Below are 19600 nucleotides of genomic sequence, written 5' to 3' on the forward strand. Positions count from 1 at the left end.
ATCAAGAACAACCTTGTCCTCAAGGTTGTTAAAAATGCACTCTTGAATAAATCTACAAGGGTCCCATTGCTTGAACTCGGAGGACAAAAATACTGCACTTAAATTCACATGCCCACCAGGATCCCACCTTTTGAATTGAGGATGGAGAAAATTTGGCAACTCACATACAAAAGCATATTCTACTTTTGATGTTAAAATGAGTGGAGTGTAGCTCTCAATAATATAAACATTTCAAAATCATTAAAATTTACTCAATGTAAGGTTGTAGCTCCATTAAGTTTCATAACCAATATTTAGGATAAACAAACACCCTTCTCTTTATTAATTGAAGTATGAAAAATGACAACAATATCCTTAGATTTCACATAGAGAAATCTGACATTACAAAAACATTATTTCAAACTGAAATCCTAACAACAAAAACTCAATGACAGACAATAAATCATAAACATAAAATCTGACTCTCAACACTCAGCAGTGCGTTGATCTATTTTGAGGAGGCAAGAAGGCTTTCATAGCGACCTTTAAAAAAGGCGAAAAGAGGCTCTCTTGGAGGTAGAGTTTCTTTCACAACAGGATGGTCAAGAAATTCTTGACTCCAATTGTAAAGCTTTGGAAACTTTTCAGCAGTGAACAATTGCAGCTCGGTAATGTCTTGAACTAGAGGGACCCAAAATGCTACGAAAACAGCAGCAATATCGATAAAGTTAAACTCTTCTCCTCCAAAGTACTTGTCCTTCAGCTCATTCTCAAGAAAGTGAAGAGCCTCGGTTGCTTCTTCAATATTCTTCTCGCGCTCTTTCTCATCAATCGTAAAAACAGATTTAAATGACGAGGATACAATCTGAAGAATTCACAAATTGAAGTATTTAATATATTAGTATGTATATATAGATGCATCTTGTTAGTATAATGTAAAATAATTGATAAAGTATTGATATAATTGATAAGACTAAAAATATCTTAAAGGGGAGGTTACCTTGTCATCGATGAATTTCGACCAAAATCGGGCCAAGGCTCTTTGGTATGGATCAGAAGGCAAAATAGGATTTTGTTTCCAAACCTCATCAATGTACTCAAGAATCACAAGAGATTCTGATATAGGCTTCTCATTGTGAACAAAAACTGGAACCTTCTTATGAACTGGATTGTATTTGAGAAGTTGTTCACTCTTGGTGGCTAAATTTTCTTCAACAAATTCATATTCAATTCCCTTCAATTTTAGAGCAATCTGTACCCTGCAGACAAATGGACTTCCAGTAGCTCCTAAAAGTTTCACATGTTCCTGATTTGTAGCCATTGCAACACTTAAATTTTCTATAACTTTGATAATTGGTATAATGGTTTATTTTGATGTTTGAGTCTTAAGGTTTTGTGGCCTTTTATAGAGTTTGGAATGTTAGTTTGGTAAGTTTCAATCTATACGCGTTGGTGCTTGTTGACTAGGTGTGTATGAAAGCTAAAGAAAAAAGTTGCAGATATTGATTAATTGGTGTGTAAATAGATAGAAAAGTGATATTTGCTAACTATTTGGAGACCATTTTCGAGATCGAGCTCTCTCCATTACACGTGTGAAATGAGTTTGGATTTCATCTCAAAAAAGTTAGGTTAAAGAATGAGGGTATATAAATAGTGTAGGTCTGGTTTAATTTTCACATTGTAACTTTTAACAAGCTCTGATACAATGTAAAATGAGTTTAGATCGTATGGCAAAAGTTATATCAGAGGATGAGAATATTCAAACATATATGTACACTCAACCGTCCAAAAACCTAAGCAGTGTGAGATTAAAAACAAACTACAAACAACTTTAAAACTAACTTCAAGACACAATATATTTTAAAACTCACCATAATTAATTATTTTAATATTTTTTGTGTTTTTTCCTTTTTAAATGGAAGAAACATACTCCATCTGTCCTATTTTAACTTAGTCTTTTGTTCATTTCATGCATACTAAGAAAAAATTTATAAGTAAAAGAGAGAAAAAGTGTATTATTGGACTGACGGAGTATATATTTATGAATGGAGAGGATATTTACACATGTCGTGAGAATAATCCGTACACTAAAATAATGGAAAATATGATGATGCCTTCCGTATAAAGATAGTGGACAATAAGTGATGTAAGAAATTACAACAATATGTAGAAAACTAACTCAACAATTGAATCAAGAGTGGACCAAGCCGACAATTATTAATTGTATTCATGTGTATAAGTGGGAACACTTCAGATTTCTGGCCATTGGGGGCTGAGAACCCATTTTCTTAAAGAGTTGTGATATTTGTATAATAAACTATTGTGAAAATTTTCGCATTTATATTTTCGCATTTATGTCAATATCTATATTTTTGGTTGACACAAAAGTTGTCATACAAATAATTGTTCAAATAAAATAACATACATCTTTCTTTCGAGTTAAGATCCTCTCTATTTGTTTAAAATAAATGAAGATTGCAATCATGTTTTTTTTTTTCAAATTTATTTATGTATTTATCTCTCTAAACAGAGGAAATGAAAAGGGTCCTAAATAGAGAGGATTCCAACTCCTTTCTTAAACTCCCTAAAAAAAATAGGGTTAATTATGTTTCTAGTCCCTATAAAATAGCGACCTTGTGAGTTTAGTCCTTACTTAATTTTAATAGCATTTTTAGTCCCTAATTTTGTTTTTTTGCACTGAGTATTAATCCCTACTCAATTCAAATTTGTTTAATTTATGCTTAACTCTTAAATTTTTGAACAATTTTTTGCAGACATGTTTAGAACATTACTAAAAGTTCTTCTGCAAAAAATTATCGCAAAATTTGATTTCAACATCCAGATTTTATTACTTTTTATCTTTAACTTTTGTCGTTTTAAAAAATTCATATTTAATTCATTTCATGTCAGAAAATTCTAAATTTTAGTAAACGAACCTTTCATAGTGTTCTAATCTTGTCTTAAAAAAATCGTTCAAAAATTTAAGAGTTTAATGATAATTAATCAAACTTTGTTTTAGCAGGGACTAAAATTATAAGTAAATTTTTTTTATAGGAACTAAAAATGCTATTAAAATTAAGTAAGGACTAAATTTACAAAGTCGCTATTTTATAGGGACTAGAAACATAATAACCTAAAAAAATAAAACTCTTTTCTTAAATAATCTAATATTTATACTTTTCTCTCATAAAATCTTTCTCTGAAATTTTCTTCAGATCAAAGGTTAGCATGTACCCTTAACACTTGTCAATAGAGTAAGTGAGTGTTTGTTTTCACGGTATGAATGAGATGGACATCTATGCAAAAGCTACTAATAGACTAAGTTGAGTGTTTGTTTGTTTTCGCGGTATGAATGAGGTGTCTCTCAAAAACCTATACGACAATGGTGGTGGACAGGGGCGGTTGGTAGTATAAGGAAGAGGTAGCCATGGCTACCCAAAAAATAAATATTTTTTTGAACGAGTAGGTATATTTTTATATTTAGCTACCCCTAATAATATATATCTGGCTACCCCAAGTTTTATTTTAAGTGAAATAATTTTTTTCATCTTTATTTAACTTCCGGTCGAACTTCAAATTATTTAATCATGTCGTATAGGAACCGGAACAATAACACCCAAAAGAGATAAATAATAAATAATTACAATCTTTACTTTATTTAACAAATAAAATGTTTCAATTGTAGATAGATTGATTCGCCTAGTTTAATTGATAGATATTCGCCTTGTTTTGACACCCCAGTCTCCAGAACGACAATAGAGAGAGCTTTCTCATCAACGAAAAATCTCAGACAAAACAAAGAAACAAAATGAGTGATGATTTTCTTTCAAATAGCTTGGTTATTTACTTTGAAAAAGACATTGCAAGTCAGTTTAACTCAGATGCAATTATGGATGAATTTGAGTCTTTGAAGGGCCGCCGAGTTCAATTTTCATAAATAGCTACTATTAGTTTTTATTTCTATTGTTGTAGCTTTTTTGATACAATCCGCTATTCTACTATGGCCTTTTTTGGTACAATTTGTTGTTGCCGCATTTTTTTGGTATAATTTGTTCATGCTGAATCAAGTATATTTTATGAAAAACATTTTATATAAGTAATAGTTATTGTGATTTTTTTGTTTGCCTACTAGGTTAGATTAGTTAAAAAAAAAAATTCTTTATATGTGGCCACCTCATAAAAATATTGCGAGCTTCGCCGCTGGTGGTGGATAAACACAAAACCAAACGTATCGCAAAAAATTCAACTTTTTAATTTCTTGACAATTAAGACTCAACGAACGTTGCCAAATGTATTTACAAGTTTTCATTCAATCTGATCATCACACACAAGTAGGTAATCTTACAAACACTATTACTAGTCATTGAGTATAAATTAATTTCTTATTAATCAGACAAACATCTCCATTGACATATTTTCACAGATAATACTCCTTATGTCCTTTTTATAGGACTATTTAACAAAAATCGCAGATATTAAAAAAAAAATGTTGAAGCTATAAAACACATTTGTTTAAATCGTGTGTGATTGTTATTAAATTACTTTTTATTCAATATTAACTTATCATATTATAAAACAAATTAATAGTACTAATAAAAGATATGTTTTAAAAAAGAATAACAAATACATCTAAAAATTTACAGAATATCTTATATTTAAAAACAACATTTTTTTTTATAAATGATCTTGTAATTAAAAATAAAAAATATTAAAAAAATATTAACAAATTTTTCTGGAACATTTATTAAGAAATCAAATATGATAAAATTATTTTAGAACTTTGTGTACTTAACATTTTTTTAACATAACTATAGTTAACATTTTCTCAAAAAAAAAAAAAACTATAGTTAACACTAGTAGAAAGTGTTCAAAAAATGTATAGTACATTTTATTTTAATAATAAATGGGTACAACTGTCTACATCATATTCTTTAAAAAAAAAATGGCTTAATTGCAATTTTGGCCCCCTATCTTTTCAAAACTTGCGGTTACAACCCCCTAACTAATTTAAATACAAAACAGCCTCCTAAGTATTAAATCTTTGGCAGTTTTGGCCCCCCAACGCCAACGTGGCACACTAAATGAGGTGCCACGTGTCATTTTTTAAAAAAAAAATTTTGGCCTTGGGGGGCCAAAACTGCCAAAGATTCAATACTTCGGGGACTGTTTTGTATTTAAATTAGTTAGGGGCTGTAACCGCAAGTTTTAAAAAGATAGGAGGTCAAAAGTGCAATTAAGCCAAAAAAAACTGTCTACAGCATATTCGAGAATTTTTTTTTATCACATTATTGGTGATGTGATCTCTTACATCACTTCTTGGTCATTGGTGACAAAAAAGACAACTTGATAGGGAATCCTGCAATTATTTTACACTTTTATTTGACACATTTTTCTTTTCCTTTTTTCCCAATATCTGTGTACCTCATTCCTTTTTCTATCCATTTAAATCCACGTCCGACAATTAAATCGTCCCCATGCCACCTTTTTTATTTTTCTTCCCTCACATCATGTCAACTCAACTCAACAACGCATAGAATATTTTTAACGGGAATGCTTGAATAGAAAAGGAGTCGTCACTTTAGTCTCTGAATGCAGATAAATTGCAAAATAGTCCTTGAATGTAGACTTTGTTAGTCAATTTAATCCTTAAATGCAGATTCCGTTAGTCAATTTAGTCCCTGAATGTAAACTCTGTTAGTCACTTTAGTCCCTGAAATTGACCAACAGAGTCTACATTCAGGGACTGTTTTGCAATTTCACTGCATTCAAGGACTAAAGTGATTACTCCTTTCTTATTCAGGGACTAAAGTGACTAATTCCCCTATTTTTAATTAATCAAATAATTCATTAATTTTTATTAATCTTCCTATAAAAAGTAATAATAAGAATACCTTAGAGTTAGACATAAAGATACCAACACAAATTGCTTAATAAAACCAAATTAATTGAGAAATTGAAGAACTACAATGGCTGCAATTGATGAAGAAGTTCAGCTTTTGGGTTCAGTGGGAAGTCCATTTGTGATAAGGGTTCAAATTGCTCTGAAATTGAAAGGAATTGAACACAAATATGTGGAAGAAAAACTGGGTAATTTGAGTGAAACACTTCTCAAATATAATCCAGTTTATAGGATGGTTCCTGTTCTTGTTCATAATGGGAAGCCTATTTCAGAGTCACGTGTGATTCTTGAGTATATTGATGAGGCTTGGAAACAGAATCCTATTTTGCCAAATGATCCTTACAAAAGAGCCTTGGATCGTTTTTGGTCAAAGTTCATTGATGAAAAGGTAAATCTAATTTATAGATTATTAGTTATTACCTTTTATGAGATGTATACTATCCATGTGACTGCTGTGATTGTGCTGCTGAATCTTTAAAACTTTATATTGCGAACGCAATTGTAGTTAGCTACTGCAATTTAGAAAATATGAGTTAGAGAGACCAATTTAACATATAGTCCACTGTCAACCATTAAAAAATTTGGTGAAATTTCATTCATGAATTATATCGGTTATGAGCTTTGTTGAGTATGACTCATATATAGACACAGAAGAGGCGCAAGGGGTGGAAAAAGAACTGAGCTAGCATAGCCCTGCAAAGCTCCCTCCCCCTGTCCTTGCGTTTGGGCCGAACGTGTGTTAGGCTCAATTCATGTTGGAGGGAGACTAGTGGGTTCAGGTGGCGTCGGTTCAAGGGTATTGCTGTAATTTGGACCCTTGGACCCTAAACCCATAACATAAATAAATAGAACTATAACTGCTCTATAATCGTAAAGGTAAGCACCATTGGCTGAACTGCGTGAACAAAGATCATGTCTCATTGTCTTGCAATTTTCTTTTAACTATACTGGTTGTTGTTCTAACAAGCTTTATCTAAAATCATAGTTTTAGCCAATTGATCAAATTTAGTTATGAACCACTTTAAACGTTTGTTAAGATGTTCAGATTTTAAGGAATCTTGTAAAGTTCTGTAGAATTCTTCATGTTTGAATTGAACTTAGTTTGCAAATTTGAGATTTGAATGCGCTGCATTTTGTAAACTGAGTTTGCAAAAACAACTCTTCAAGATGAGTTTCAACACAAAATTGATTTATTTTAATTCTACTTTAGAATGAATGTTTGGAAATTAGCAACTGAAAACCAAACATACAGTAGTATAGGAGAATATGAATCCTGTGTTTTGTATTTCAGTTTTGCTTGACACACTTACACAACTTGGTTTTTAAAAGATGCAGTGGATTTAAGCTTTTTCCCATTTCTATAACTCGAAATACAAAGCTTCAGAAAACAAGAGAAGATCCTTGGCAGTGGAGACAGTGTTTGTTTTATGCCACATATTTGTTTCTTACTGATGTAATGGTAAGGTTATAAGGATAGAAAAATACACAGAAAGTCCCATAACAAACGACACGAATTAGCTATAGATAATTAGTCGCATATTAGTCACATATTGTTCATTGCGTTGTTGATTAGATGATTTTTTTTAGCACTTATGTGATAGTTACAAGTATCCATGTGATTATCTATGAATTTGTTACTTCTTAGCAGTAATATTTCAATTACTAACATGAACCACATAATGTGTGATCCATGCTAGAATTCATCTACCATGTCACTAAATGTGAACTTTGTCTTGAATTATTTTCTAATCTATATAACTTTAATTTGTTCAATCAGTGTACGATTGCTGCATGGAAATCTGTTTTTATGCCTGATGAGAAAGAGCGCGAGAAGGCTCGTGAAGAATTATTCGAGGCTCTGCAGTTTCTTGAGAATGAGCTAAAGGACAAGTTCTTTGGAGGACAAGAGATTGGCTTTGTGGATATTGCTGCTCTCTTCATCCCTTTATTCCAAGAAGTAGCAGAGAAACAGTTGTTCCCTGCTGACAAATTTCCCAAGCTACAAAAATGGAGTCTAGACTTTTACAACCATCCAGTTGTCAAAGAAGTTATGCCTTCAAAGGAGCAACAATTTGGCTATTTCAAAGCTCGCGCTGCAAGCCTTGCTGCTCCATCAAAATAGAATTTTATAATAGAGTGAGATTCTGAACTTGTAATGAAATTTGTACAAGTACTTGACTTTGTTGAGTTCTTGGTTGTTTGAATATCAGTTCAAATGGAATATGCTCTATGATTTCTTATGTGTCATAAAAATCCTAAGAGATTGTTGTCATTTTTGCTATTTCAATTAATGAAAGGATTGTTGAAAGTTCCATGTTTGTAATTCATATGTGAGGTGTGAGCTCATTGGTAAGAGTTTAACTTTGTAACCTCAAAGGATGAAGTTCAAATCCCTTTTGGGACAGTTGTAAAATGATTGTTAATGTGCTTTGTAATTTAACAAAATAGAATAATTAAATGTAAACATATGTGTCGATGTCGTGTCTAACATTGAATGCACCTTCGATCTGAAGTGTAAGAACTATATAGCATACACATACACGTATACACATTATATTTTTCGAATGACCTTACTGAACTAAGAGACTATTGACCTATGCATGAAAAGCCTATCATTCAAACGCTTTCTTCTTCTTTCTGCCATGTGATATTGTAACCTTAGTTCATGTAGGGGAACTGGTAAATTTGGATTCAGGTTTAGAACATGTTTTGCATATTAGTGACTATGGTTCTCACTGTTATGCCTATTTGCTTGTTAGATATGTAGTAACCTTTGATCAATTAATCCATATGTGATGCTCTTTCTATATATTGGCTGGCCTCCAACTAAACTCAACACAATAGTTCTCAAAATAAGAAACAAAACTACGCTTACATTCCAACACCACATGACCAAATTCTGTAATGTCATTCCCTCCCTTGTTGAGGGAGTCAACAACTTTTTTCGAGTCAAGAACAAAGTCAACATTTTCAAAGATGTAGATCATGAACCTACAGGAGAGCATGAAAGAGGCCGAGAGCTCCCCCCACATCAACATTACTAACGGGAGAAAATCATATGGTTTTGGCAAGGGCAAATGAACCTTCATCATCTCTTATGCACATACCGATTCTAAACACAGTTCCTTTGCGGTGAAAAAGAAGCATTGATGTTGCACATAAATCGACACAGGTGCGGCTTCTTCCATAGCACAACAGTCGGGTCTGCTGCTGCACTGCACGATGCCACGCTAACAGCAGCTGCAGCTATTAAAGAAGCAGCCCTGCTGTTTCGAACAATAGTACTATTCGCCACGGACCAATCATCTAATTACTTATTTCTTAGTTAATTTAATCTTCATCTAACCGTCAATGAAACAAACTGACATGGTTTAATAATTTGTTATCCCTATTGTTAACAGTATTTGGATCTTGTTAGTTTGGAGAGCAAGTATGGATGTGTTTGTTTGGGTTTTAAAAAAATAGATTTTGTGTCTAGAGATTTTTAAAAAACTATGAAACTATTTATGTTTGTTAATACCCATAAAAATAACTCTTTTTTAAAAAAAAATGATTTTTAACTAGTTCATGTGTTACTTCTTTTTTCTTTTTTTTATAAAAAAATATTAGATTTTGAGAAAAGCTTATCCTTACAGCTCTTCATTTTAAATTTGAAAATAATTTTTTTTGTAAAACGTTTTTTTTTTTTTTAAATTCATAAGCAAGCACTTTAAAATGAAAAATAAAAGTGATTTGTTTTATATAATGTACTAAACATGATTGCAAAAAATAACTCAATTTTGAATGATATACATGAGTGTTGTTAAAATCAATGACTAAAATTCGTGTCCAAAAGCATTTGGGGGACCAAAACTTGTTGAAATATGTTAGATGAACTAAAAATTGAATTTGAAATATTTGTAGGAATTAAAAATCTTATTTAACACCTTTTTTATCTTCAATTGTATCATTTAATTAATATTATGGGTATCATTATCTTTCTTGTGGTTGAAAGCTAAGGCCAATTACATTATCTTTCTTGTGCTCCATTTCTTGTTTTCGTTCTTTTTTTATAATCTTGGTTGTATCAATACTTTTTGAGTCCTAGCCTGACACTCTTTCTACGGGTTGGGAGCTCTAATTGTTTTCTTTAAAAAAAAATATTATGGGTATCATCTTCATTTTGCATTTAAAATAATGAAACTACCATGACAATAAAAAGGATAATTTAATAAAATTATTGTATTCCTGTTTTTATTTATCATCTTTTTTTTTTCTCTCTCTTTTTGCCTATAGCTTAAGTAACAAACATTACATAAAAATTGAATTAAGTGTAGTCTTCCGATGGTTGGAGAATTCTCTTCTCCCACCCTGTGGTCCTCACACATCTTCAACAAAAAGTAAAAATGAAATTTTCAGGATTCAATACTTGCCGGAAATAGAATAGAATCAATTACTTTTGTCAAAAACACAAAAATAGAATAGAATCAATATAATTTAATCAAACACAAATAGAATAGAATCAATATAATTAGTTATTCTATAAAAAGATTACTTAATTAGTTAATTAATCTTCCTATAAAAATCAAGAAGACCTAGGAAATAAACATACCAGCACAAAAATAAATCAAGAATTGAAAAGTTTTGCAATGGCTGCAATTGAAGAAGAGGTTCAACTTTTGGGTGCAGTGGGAAGTCCATTTGTGATAAGGGTTCAAATTGCTCTAAAATTGAAGGGTATTGAACACAAATATGTTGAAGAAAAATTGGGCTATTTGAGTGAAACACTTCTCAAATACAACCCTGTTTACAAGATGGTTCCTGTTCTTGTTCATAATGGGAAGCCTATTTCGGAGTCTCGTGTGATTCTTGAGTACATCGATGAGACTTGGAAACAAAATCCTATCTTGCCCAACGATCCTTATCAAAGAGCCTTGGACCGTTTTTGGTCCAAGTTCATTGATGACAAGGTAATCCATTTCCTATGTTATAGCTTATACGAATTCAATTTAACTTTATTTTGTGTTACAAAAATAACTTATACACAAGCCTTTATCCAAAGAGGACCGTAGTATAGTTCTCAATTACAGTTGGGGTTACACCTCTGTATTGCGAAATGTGACTGAAATGTGACTAAAATAGTTGCAATTGCGGTTGATTAGAACAAATTAGAACCATGAGTTAAAGAAATCGATTTAACGTATTCTCGAGTGTCAACCATAAACTTTGTTTGTTCGGTTTGATTTTCCGATCTATCTAACGTTAATTTGTGCAATCAGTGTGTGGCTGCTGCATGGAAATCTGTTTTTATACCTGATGAGAAAGAGCGCGAGAAGGCTCGTGAAGAATTATTCGAGGCTCTGCAGTTTCTTGAGAATGAGCTGAAGGACAAGTTCTTTGGAGGAGGGGAGATTAGCTTTGTGGATATTGCTGCTTCCTTCATCACTTTATTTCAAGATGTAGCAGAGTTTAAGCTGTTCTCCGGTGACAAATTTCCGAAGCTACACAAATGGAGTCAAGAGTTTTACAACCATCCAGTCGTCAAAGAAATTATGCCGACAAAAGAACAACAACATGGATTTTTCAAAGCTCGCGCTGCAAGCATTGCTGCTGCAAACAGAGCTGCTGCGTCAAAATAGATTAGTATAAGTACTCGACTGTGTTGAGTTATTGGTGGTTTGAATTTCAATTCAAATGGAATAATACCATGTGATTTCTCATTTGTCACAAAGGTCCCGAAAGATTGTTGTCATTTTCGCTATTTCAATTAATGAAAGAATTGTTAGCAAGTTGCATGTATGTAATTCATATATGTAATTTTCGTTATTTCAATAAAATATTGCAAACAAATTAAATGCCTTTAGAGCACTTGTTGAGAAATCTAAAGAGAAAGTTTTATTTTGGTGTATTCAAATTTAAAAAACAACTTAGTTCAAACCTTTGAATCATAAACAAGTGCCGGTAAATGTATATGGTTTGATTTATAAGAATATTTGGGCATGGACACATCTACTTATAATCTCAAGGGATGAAGTTCAAATCCCTTCCGAGACAATTGTATAATGGTTGTTAATGTACTTCAAAATTTAACAAAATAGAATAATTGAATGTAAATGCGTGTAGGTATCGTGTCTAACACCGGATACGCATTTAATCTGATGTCTGAGTACAACATATCATACATAGTGAGGCTGCCCTCACAAGTAGACATTGTGATTGACGCCTCGCCTCAGATTAGTCGATTATTGAGTCAAGCATCGAGGTTTCAAAAAAAGAAAGTTCTTACAAACAATCTAACAAAACTTATGTTACTAGATAAAGCTCCGATAAGGCTATTCAACATATGCACTGAGATAGTGTTTAAAAGAGTAATCTTCTATTGAATAATATTTTCTTAAGTTTTACAAGTGAAATTGTTAAATGCAGTTATTGTAGATCAAATTGAAGAATTAAAAAATTTCAATCTACTAATACGGGTTGTTTGCTTTCTTAATCAAGACAACTGCAATGAGGTGATGTAAGACCAGACATCAGTAATATCTGTTATGGAATATGAATTAAGAGTGTAGTCGACCTAACTGGAACTCATTTAATTTTTCAGATTCAAAACTTTTTCAAAAACTTTTTCATGTCAGTGTCGTTTCCTGTGCGCATGTGTGCGCTTCATAGGTTACAATGCTTCATAGTTTATATAGAAAATGTGACTGATAGTCTGATATGATAGCAATTGCGGTTGTGATGTTGTTCTTGTGGATATATCTTAAACCTATATATTTTGATAACGATTGCAGTAATTTTTCGACGACTAACATGAACAGCCTAATGTGTGATCCATGCTAGAATTTGTCTACGTTGTCAATAAATGTAAACTTTGTTTATCTTTCATTTTCCTATCTATCTAACTTTATTTGTACAATCAGTGGATGGCTGCAGCAGTGAAATCTCTTCTTATCCCTGATGAGAAAGAACGCGGGAAGAGTCGTGAAGAATTATTCGAGGCTCTGCAGTTTCTTGAGAATGAGCTGAACGACAAGTTCTTTGGAGGACAAGAGATTGGTTTTGTGGATATTGCTGCTCTCTTCATCCCATTATTCCAAGTAGTAGCAGAGTTGCAGTTGGTCCCTGGTGACAAATTTCCGAAGCTACACAAATGGAGTCAAGAGTTTTACAACCATCCAGTCGTCAAAGAAATTATGCTGACAAAAGAACAACAATTTGGCTATTTCAAAGCTCGCATTGCAACCATTGCTGCTGCGTCAAAATAGCTCGTCTGAAACTCTGAACTTGTAATGAAATTTGTACAACTACTTGTGTGCTGGCGAGTTATTGGTTGTTTGGATTAAGTTCAAATGTAGATCTATGATTTCTCTTTTGTAATACAATAATTTTTATTAAAGAATAATTCCTTGATTATTGGTTTCTTGTTAGATATATAATCTTCGATCAGTTAATCCCCGTAAGACAGTAACAGTAACGCCATTTGATGATGCAAATATACATATGAAGCTTTTGCTGTATAATGGTTACTTATGTTTCAATTAATATAACTTTCATTTAAATTGGACGAGAAATCAGTAAGTGTTCAAAAACTGTCAATGAAATAAAGAAACCATAAGCGCAAACAATGTACACACAATATTTGGTAACAAAGTTCAGTCAATTGTGCCTACATCTCCGACTACAGAGCGGCTGCATACGGCGTGGTGCTACGTCCCCCACACACACTCAACACAAAGTCTTCCGTAATCTCATAAACCTTTGATAACTATAACCTTAGATATGTCACATGGAGAAATCGCTTATTACAAACTATGATTTTAAAATGAAACCCTAACAGCAAAAATCCGATGACAGATAATATTAATAACAATCACAAACATGAAATTCTGAGTCTATTTTGTAGCAAAGAGGCTCTCATACTGAGCTTTGAAGTAGGCAAAAAGAGGTTCTCTAGGAGGCATATTGATTTATTTTTTGAAAATTAACCAAGTGTAGTTGACCGAACAATGTAAAACAATCTAGACCGTTGAGAATTCCTGTTATCATTACATTTTTCTTTTACTACTAATAGTAAAAGTTAAATTTTCCGGATTCAATACTTGCAGAAACAGGAAATAGATCTTAACAACAAAAATAGAATAGAATCAATGACTTTTGTCAAAAACACAAAAATAGAATAGAATCAATATAATTTAATGAAACACAAATAGAATAGAATCAATGACTTTAGCCAAAAAAACAAAAATAGAATAGAATCAATATAATTAAATGAAACTCATTAATTTCACTCAATATATGTATAGACAATATAATAATTGTCACTTATTAGAAGGAAAAAAAAATTGAACTTTGGGTTCAGTTGGAAGTCCATATGTGGTAAGTGTTCAAATTGCTCTAAAATTGAAAGGAATTGAATACAAATACAAAATCAAATTCATTAATTAATTACTCTAAAATTGAAAGGAATTGAAATTGAATTCTTAATTAATTACTTAATTAGTTATTATGTGAAAATATTACAAAATTAGTTAATTAATCTTCCTATAAAAATCAAGAAGACATTAGAAATAAACATACTAACACAAACAAATCAAGAATTGAAAAGTTTTGCAATGGCTGCAATTGAAGAAGAGGGTCAGCTTTTGGGTGCAGTGGGAAGTCCATTTGTGATAAGGGTTCAAATTGCTCTAAAATTGAAGGGTATTGAACACAAATATGTTGAAGAAAAATTGGGCTATTTGAGTGAAACACTTCTCAAATACAATCCAGTTTACAAGATGGTTCCTGTTCTTGTTCATAATGGGAAGCCTATTTCGGAGTCTCGTGTGATTCTTGAGTACATTGATGAGGCTTGGAAACAAAACCCTATCTTGCCCAATGATCCTTATCAAAGAGCCTTGGACCGTTTTTGGTCTAAGTTCATTGATGACAAGGTAATCCATTTCTTATATTATAACCTATATGAATGCAATTGAACTTTGTTCGGTTTTATTTTCCGATCTATCTAACATTAATTTGTGCAATCAGTGTGTGGCTGCTGCATGGAAATCTGTTTTTATGCCTGATGAGAAGGAGCGCGAGAAGGCTCGTGAAGAATTGTTCGAGGCTCTGCAGTTTCTTGAGAATGAGCTGAAGGACAAGTTCTTTGGAGGAGGGGAGATTAGCTTTGTGGATATCGCTGCTTCCTTCATCACTTTATTTCAAGATGTAGCAGAGTTTCAGTTGTTCTCCGGTGACAAATTTCCGAAGCTACACAAATGGAGTCAAGAGTTTTACAACCATCCAGTCGTCAAAGAAATTATGCCGACAAAAGAACAACAACATGGATTTTTCAAAGCTCGCGCTGCAAGCATTGCTGCTGCAAACAAAGCTGCTGCATCAAAATAGATTAGTACAAGTACTTGATTGTGTTGAGTTATTGGTTGTTTGAATTTCAGTTCAAATGGAATAATACTATGTGATTTCTCATTTGTCACAAAGGTCCCGAAAGATTGTTGTCATTTTCGCTCTTTCAATCAATGAAAGAATTGTTAGCAAGTTGCATGTATGTAATTCATATATGTAATTTTCGTTATTTCAATAAAATATTGCTAACAAATTAAATGCCTTTAGAGCACTTGTTGAGAAATCTAAAGAGAGAGTTTTATTTTGGTGTATTCAAATTTAAAAAACAACTTAGTTCAAACCTTTGAATCATAAACAAGTGCCGGTAAATGAATATGGTTTGATTTATAAGACTATTTAGGCATGGACACATCTGCTTATAATCTCAAGGGATGAAGTTCAAACCCCTTCCGAGACAATTGTAAAATGGTTGTTAATGTACTTCAAAATTTAACAAAATAGAATAATTGAATGTAAATGCGTGTAGGTATCGTGTCTAACACCGGATACGCATTTAATCTGATGTGTGAGTACTACATATCATACATAGTGAGGCTGCCCTCACAAGTAGACATTGTGATTGACGCCTCGCCTCAGATTAGTCGATTACTGAGTCAAGCATCGAGGTTTCAAAAAAAGAAAGTTCTTACAAACAAGCTAACAAAACTTATGTTACTAGATAAAGCTCCGATAAGGCTATTCAACATATGCACTGATATAGTGTTTAAAAGAGTAATCTTCTGTTAAATAATATTTTCTTAAGTTTTACAAGTGAAATTGTTAAATGCAGTTATTGTAGATCGAATCGAAGAATTAAAAAATTTCAATCTACTAATACGGGTTGTTTGCTTTCTTAATCAAGACTACTGCAATGAGGTGATGTAAGACCAAACATCAGTAATATGTGTTATGGAATATGAATTAAGAGTGTAGTCGACCTAACTGGAACTCATTTAATTTTTCAGATTCAAAACTTTTTCAAAATCTTTTTCATGTCAGTGTCGTTTCCTGTGTGTATGTGTGCGCTTCATAGGTTACAATGCTTCATAGTTTATATAGCAAATGTGACTGATAGTCTGATATGATAGCAATTGCGGTTGTGATGTTGTTCTTGTGGATATATCTTAAACCTATATATTTTGATAACGATTGCAGTAATTTTTCGACGACTAACATGAACAGCCTAATGTGTGATCCATGCTAGAATTTATCTACCTTGTCAATAAATGTAAACTTTGTTTATCCAGTTTCATTTTCCTATCTATCTAACTTTATTTGTACAATCAGTGGATGGCTGCAGCAGTGAAATCTCTTTTTATCCCTGATGAGAAAGAACGTGAGAAGAGTCGTGAAGAATTATTCGAGGCTCTGCAGTTTCTTGAGAATGAGCTGAACGACAAGTTCTTTGGAGGACAAGAGATTGGTTTTGTGGATATTGCTGCTCTCTTCATCCCAATATTCCAAGAAGTAGCAGAGTTGCAATTGGTCCTCGGTGACAAATTTCCGAAGCTACACAAATGGAGTCAAGAGTTTTACAACCATCCAGTCGTCAAGGAAATCATGCCGACAAAAGAACAACAAATTGGCTATTTCAAAGCTCGCATTGCAAGCATTGCTGCTGCGTCAAAATAGCTGGTGTGAAACTCTGAACTTGTAACGAAATTTGTACAAGTACTTGTGTGCTGGTGAGTTATTGGTTGTTTGGATTAAGTTCAAATTGAGATCTATGATTTCTCTTTTGTAACACAATAGTTTCTATTAAAGAATAATTCCTTGATTATTGGTTTCTTATTAGATATATAATCTTCGATCAGTTAATCCCCATAAGACAGTAACAGTAACGCCATTCGATGATGCAAATATACATATGAAGCTTTTGCTGTATAATGGTTACTTATGTTTCAATTAATATAACTTTCCTTTAAATTGGACGAGAAATCAGCAAGTGTTCAAAAACTGTCAATGAATCAAACTGACACGGTTAATAGTATGTCTCGAGGCTTTTTGTTTTGGGAAGTCAAGTCAATTGTTAGATTTCTGTTCAATAAAATAAATAAACCATAAGCGCAAACAATGTACACACGATATTTGGAAACAAAGTTCGGTCAATTGTGCCTACATCTCTGACTACAGAGCGGCTGCATACCGCATGGTGCTACATCCCCCACAACACACTCAACACTAAGTCTTCCGTAATCTCAAAAACCTTTGATAACTATAACCTTAGATGTCACGCGGAGAAATCTCTTATTACAAACTATGATTTTAAAATGAAACCCTAACAGCAAAGATCCGATGACAGATAATATTAATAACAATCAGAAACATGAAATTCTGAGTCTATTTTGAAGCAAAGAGGCTCTCATAGTGAGCTTTGAAGTAGGCAAAAAGAGGTTCTCTAGGTGGCATATTCTCCTAACAACTGGATGGTTGAGAAATTCTTGGCTCCACTTGGAAAGTTTGGGACACTTTTCAGCATTCAACAATTGCAACCCTGTAATGTCTTGAATCAAAGGGATCCAAAAAGCTATGTACACAGCTGCAATATCCACAATTCCAATCTCCTCTCCTCCAAAGAACTTGTCCTTCAGCTCATTCTCAAGAATCTGTAGTGCCTCAATTGTTCCTTCAATATTCTTCTCGCGCTCTTTCTCATCATCAACGGTATGAACAGCTTTAATCGAAGCAGCTATGATCTGATCATTTAAAAAATAATCAGCACAAATAGAATTTAGATAATATCCGAAGCTAGATTTTTTTTTAAACAAATTATGCAAAGTTATTGTAACGTGGCCGCAACTAAAACTGCATCAGTCACATATGACAATAATTTTAATAAAACCAAGTATTTCAACGCGACTGCAATTCATAATTCAGCGTATTTACCTTGTCGTCGATGAAGTTAGACCAAAATCTAGCCAAGGCTCTTTGGTATGGATCATTCGGCGAGATAGGGTTTTGTTTCCAAGTCTCATCAATATACTCAATAATCACAAGGGACTCTGATATAGGCTTTTCATTGTGAACAAAAACTGGAATCTTTTTATAAACTGGGTTATACTTGAGGAGAAGTTCACTTTTCTTGGCCATGTTTTCTTCAAGAAATTTGTATTCAATTCCCTTCAACTTAAGAGCAATCTGTACTCTACACACAAATGGGCTTCCTATAGCTCCCAATAGCTTCACTTCTTCTTGATTTGTAGCCATTGCAGCACTTCAATTTTCTCTTACTTTAACAACTATCAAGAAAATTTGTTTATGAGTGAGGCACTGTGGCTTTTTATAGAGTTTGGAAGATTAATAATTTTCAACCCACATGTTGTTGACCAGATGTGCAAGTACTTGCCTTCCTTATCAAGAAGTGATGTAAGGGGTTACACCAGCACTATACATATAAAAATACTTATGTGTAGTCAACATGAGAATGGATATTATTATTAATTGTATGCACATGTAGGTATACACGTGGGAACACTTAAGACTATTGGGTGCTGAGAAGTGAGAACTGAGAACCCCTTTTCTATTGAATTTATCCTTGATGTTAAAAATTAAATAAAAATTAGAAAAATGATTTACATGAGTTCTATTAAAAATTAAAATTTAGAAAAATGTGTGTGTGTGTATATATATATGTATATATATATATATATATATATATATATATATATATATATATATATATGGGTTTGCTAGGATACACCCACTAGTTTTTATTAAGGTGTGTTTTAGCAAAGATATAACTTAAAAGTTGTTAAGATGAATGTTGTTAAAACACACCTTCTAAAAAATAAGTGGGTGTATGTCAGGGCCGTTCTTATGAAATAGGAGGCTCGGTTCTATTTTTAAAATAGGCCCCAGTAAAATCAAAACGCAATTCTTTTTGTGTAGATAAGCTTCATTAAAAAATCAGAATCATAAGAACTTTTAAACACGAAACAAAACAAAATAAAATTAAGTGAAAGAGAGGTGAAATTTACCTAACGGTGTCGTTTGGAATGTCACTCCTACGTCGTAGGAAAGGGGAAAACAAATGGTTTGTGCAAAAAAGAAATAATTGTTGTGATTCTTTCAATGGGGGTGAGTATTATAAATTTTTTTGAGGCCCATAGGTTTTAGAGGCTCGGTGCAGTAGCGCTTCTTGCACTCCTCAAGGTCCGGCCCTGGTGTATGTTAGCAACTCCTATAAACATTTTCTAGAATACACCCACTTACCTTTTAGAAGGTGTGTTTTAGCAAGTTATAACTAAAATCTAGAATACACCCACTTACCTTTTAGAAGGTGTGTTTTAGCAAGTTATAACTAAAAAGTAGTTAAATGCACGCTTGCTAAAACACTCCCACATAAAAACTAGTGGGTGT

The 19600-nt window shown here is 32.7% G+C and overlaps 4 protein-coding genes and 2 pseudogenes across 7 annotated transcripts; 4 read left to right on the forward strand and 2 right to left on the reverse strand.

Annotated features, from left to right (window-relative positions):
- Positions 1-292: 292 nt before the first annotated feature.
- LOC146907753 (putative glutathione S-transferase) lies at positions 293-1355 on the reverse strand. Its single transcript, XM_085729640.1, has 2 exons — positions 980-1355; positions 293-844 (listed from the first exon to the last, which is right to left on the reverse strand). The coding sequence occupies exons 1-2, from the start codon at positions 1298-1300 to the stop codon at positions 488-490; spliced, it is 678 nt and encodes a 225-aa protein (XP_085585766.1). The 5' UTR covers positions 1301-1355; the 3' UTR covers positions 293-487.
- A 4524-nt stretch (positions 1356-5879) lies between these two features.
- On the forward strand, positions 5880-8342 carry LOC146907754 (putative glutathione S-transferase). Its single transcript, XM_085729641.1, has 2 exons — positions 5880-6266; positions 7656-8342. The coding sequence occupies exons 1-2, from the start codon at positions 5946-5948 to the stop codon at positions 7998-8000; spliced, it is 666 nt and encodes a 221-aa protein (XP_085585767.1). The 5' UTR covers positions 5880-5945; the 3' UTR covers positions 8001-8342.
- A 2129-nt stretch (positions 8343-10471) lies between these two features.
- On the forward strand, positions 10472-11656 carry LOC146907755 (putative glutathione S-transferase). Its single transcript, XM_085729638.1, has 2 exons — positions 10472-10827; positions 11137-11656. Exons 1-2 carry the CDS (start codon positions 10507-10509, stop codon positions 11494-11496), a joined length of 681 nt encoding a protein of 226 aa, XP_085585764.1. The 5' UTR covers positions 10472-10506; the 3' UTR covers positions 11497-11656.
- Positions 11657-12780: 1124 nt separating this feature from the next.
- LOC146907756 (putative glutathione S-transferase pseudogene) lies at positions 12781-13122 on the forward strand (annotated as a pseudogene).
- Positions 13123-14361: 1239 nt separating this feature from the next.
- LOC146907757 (putative glutathione S-transferase) lies at positions 14362-16932 on the forward strand. 3 transcript variants are annotated; one of them, XM_085729636.1, is made up of 3 exons: positions 14375-14790; positions 14885-15053; positions 16686-16932. In XM_085729636.1, the coding sequence occupies exons 1-3, from the start codon at positions 14470-14472 to the stop codon at positions 16871-16873; spliced, it is 678 nt and encodes a 225-aa protein (XP_085585762.1). In that variant the 5' UTR covers positions 14375-14469; the 3' UTR covers positions 16874-16932. The 3 variants fall into 3 exon arrangements, with proteins under 3 accessions (XP_085585763.1, XP_085585762.1, XP_085585761.1); XM_085729637.1 differs by lacking the exon at positions 14885-15053 and having other exon boundaries at positions 14362-14790; positions 16529-16932; XM_085729635.1 differs by lacking the exon at positions 16686-16932 and having other exon boundaries at positions 14392-14790; positions 14885-15394.
- Positions 16933-17328: 396 nt separating this feature from the next.
- On the reverse strand, positions 17329-18601 carry LOC146907758 (putative glutathione S-transferase; annotated as a pseudogene). Its single transcript, XR_015020306.1, has 2 exons — positions 18128-18601; positions 17329-17937 (listed from the first exon to the last, which is right to left on the reverse strand). The product of XR_015020306.1 is annotated as a putative glutathione S-transferase (transcript).
- Between the last annotated feature and the right edge of the window lie 999 nt (positions 18602-19600).

Source organism: Medicago sativa, chromosome 7 (assembly GCF_051527215.1).
Source record: "Medicago sativa cultivar Bolivia chromosome 7, Bolivia_mono, whole genome shotgun sequence".
In the NCBI taxonomy this organism is placed as follows: Eukaryota; Viridiplantae; Streptophyta; class Magnoliopsida; order Fabales; family Fabaceae; genus Medicago; species Medicago sativa.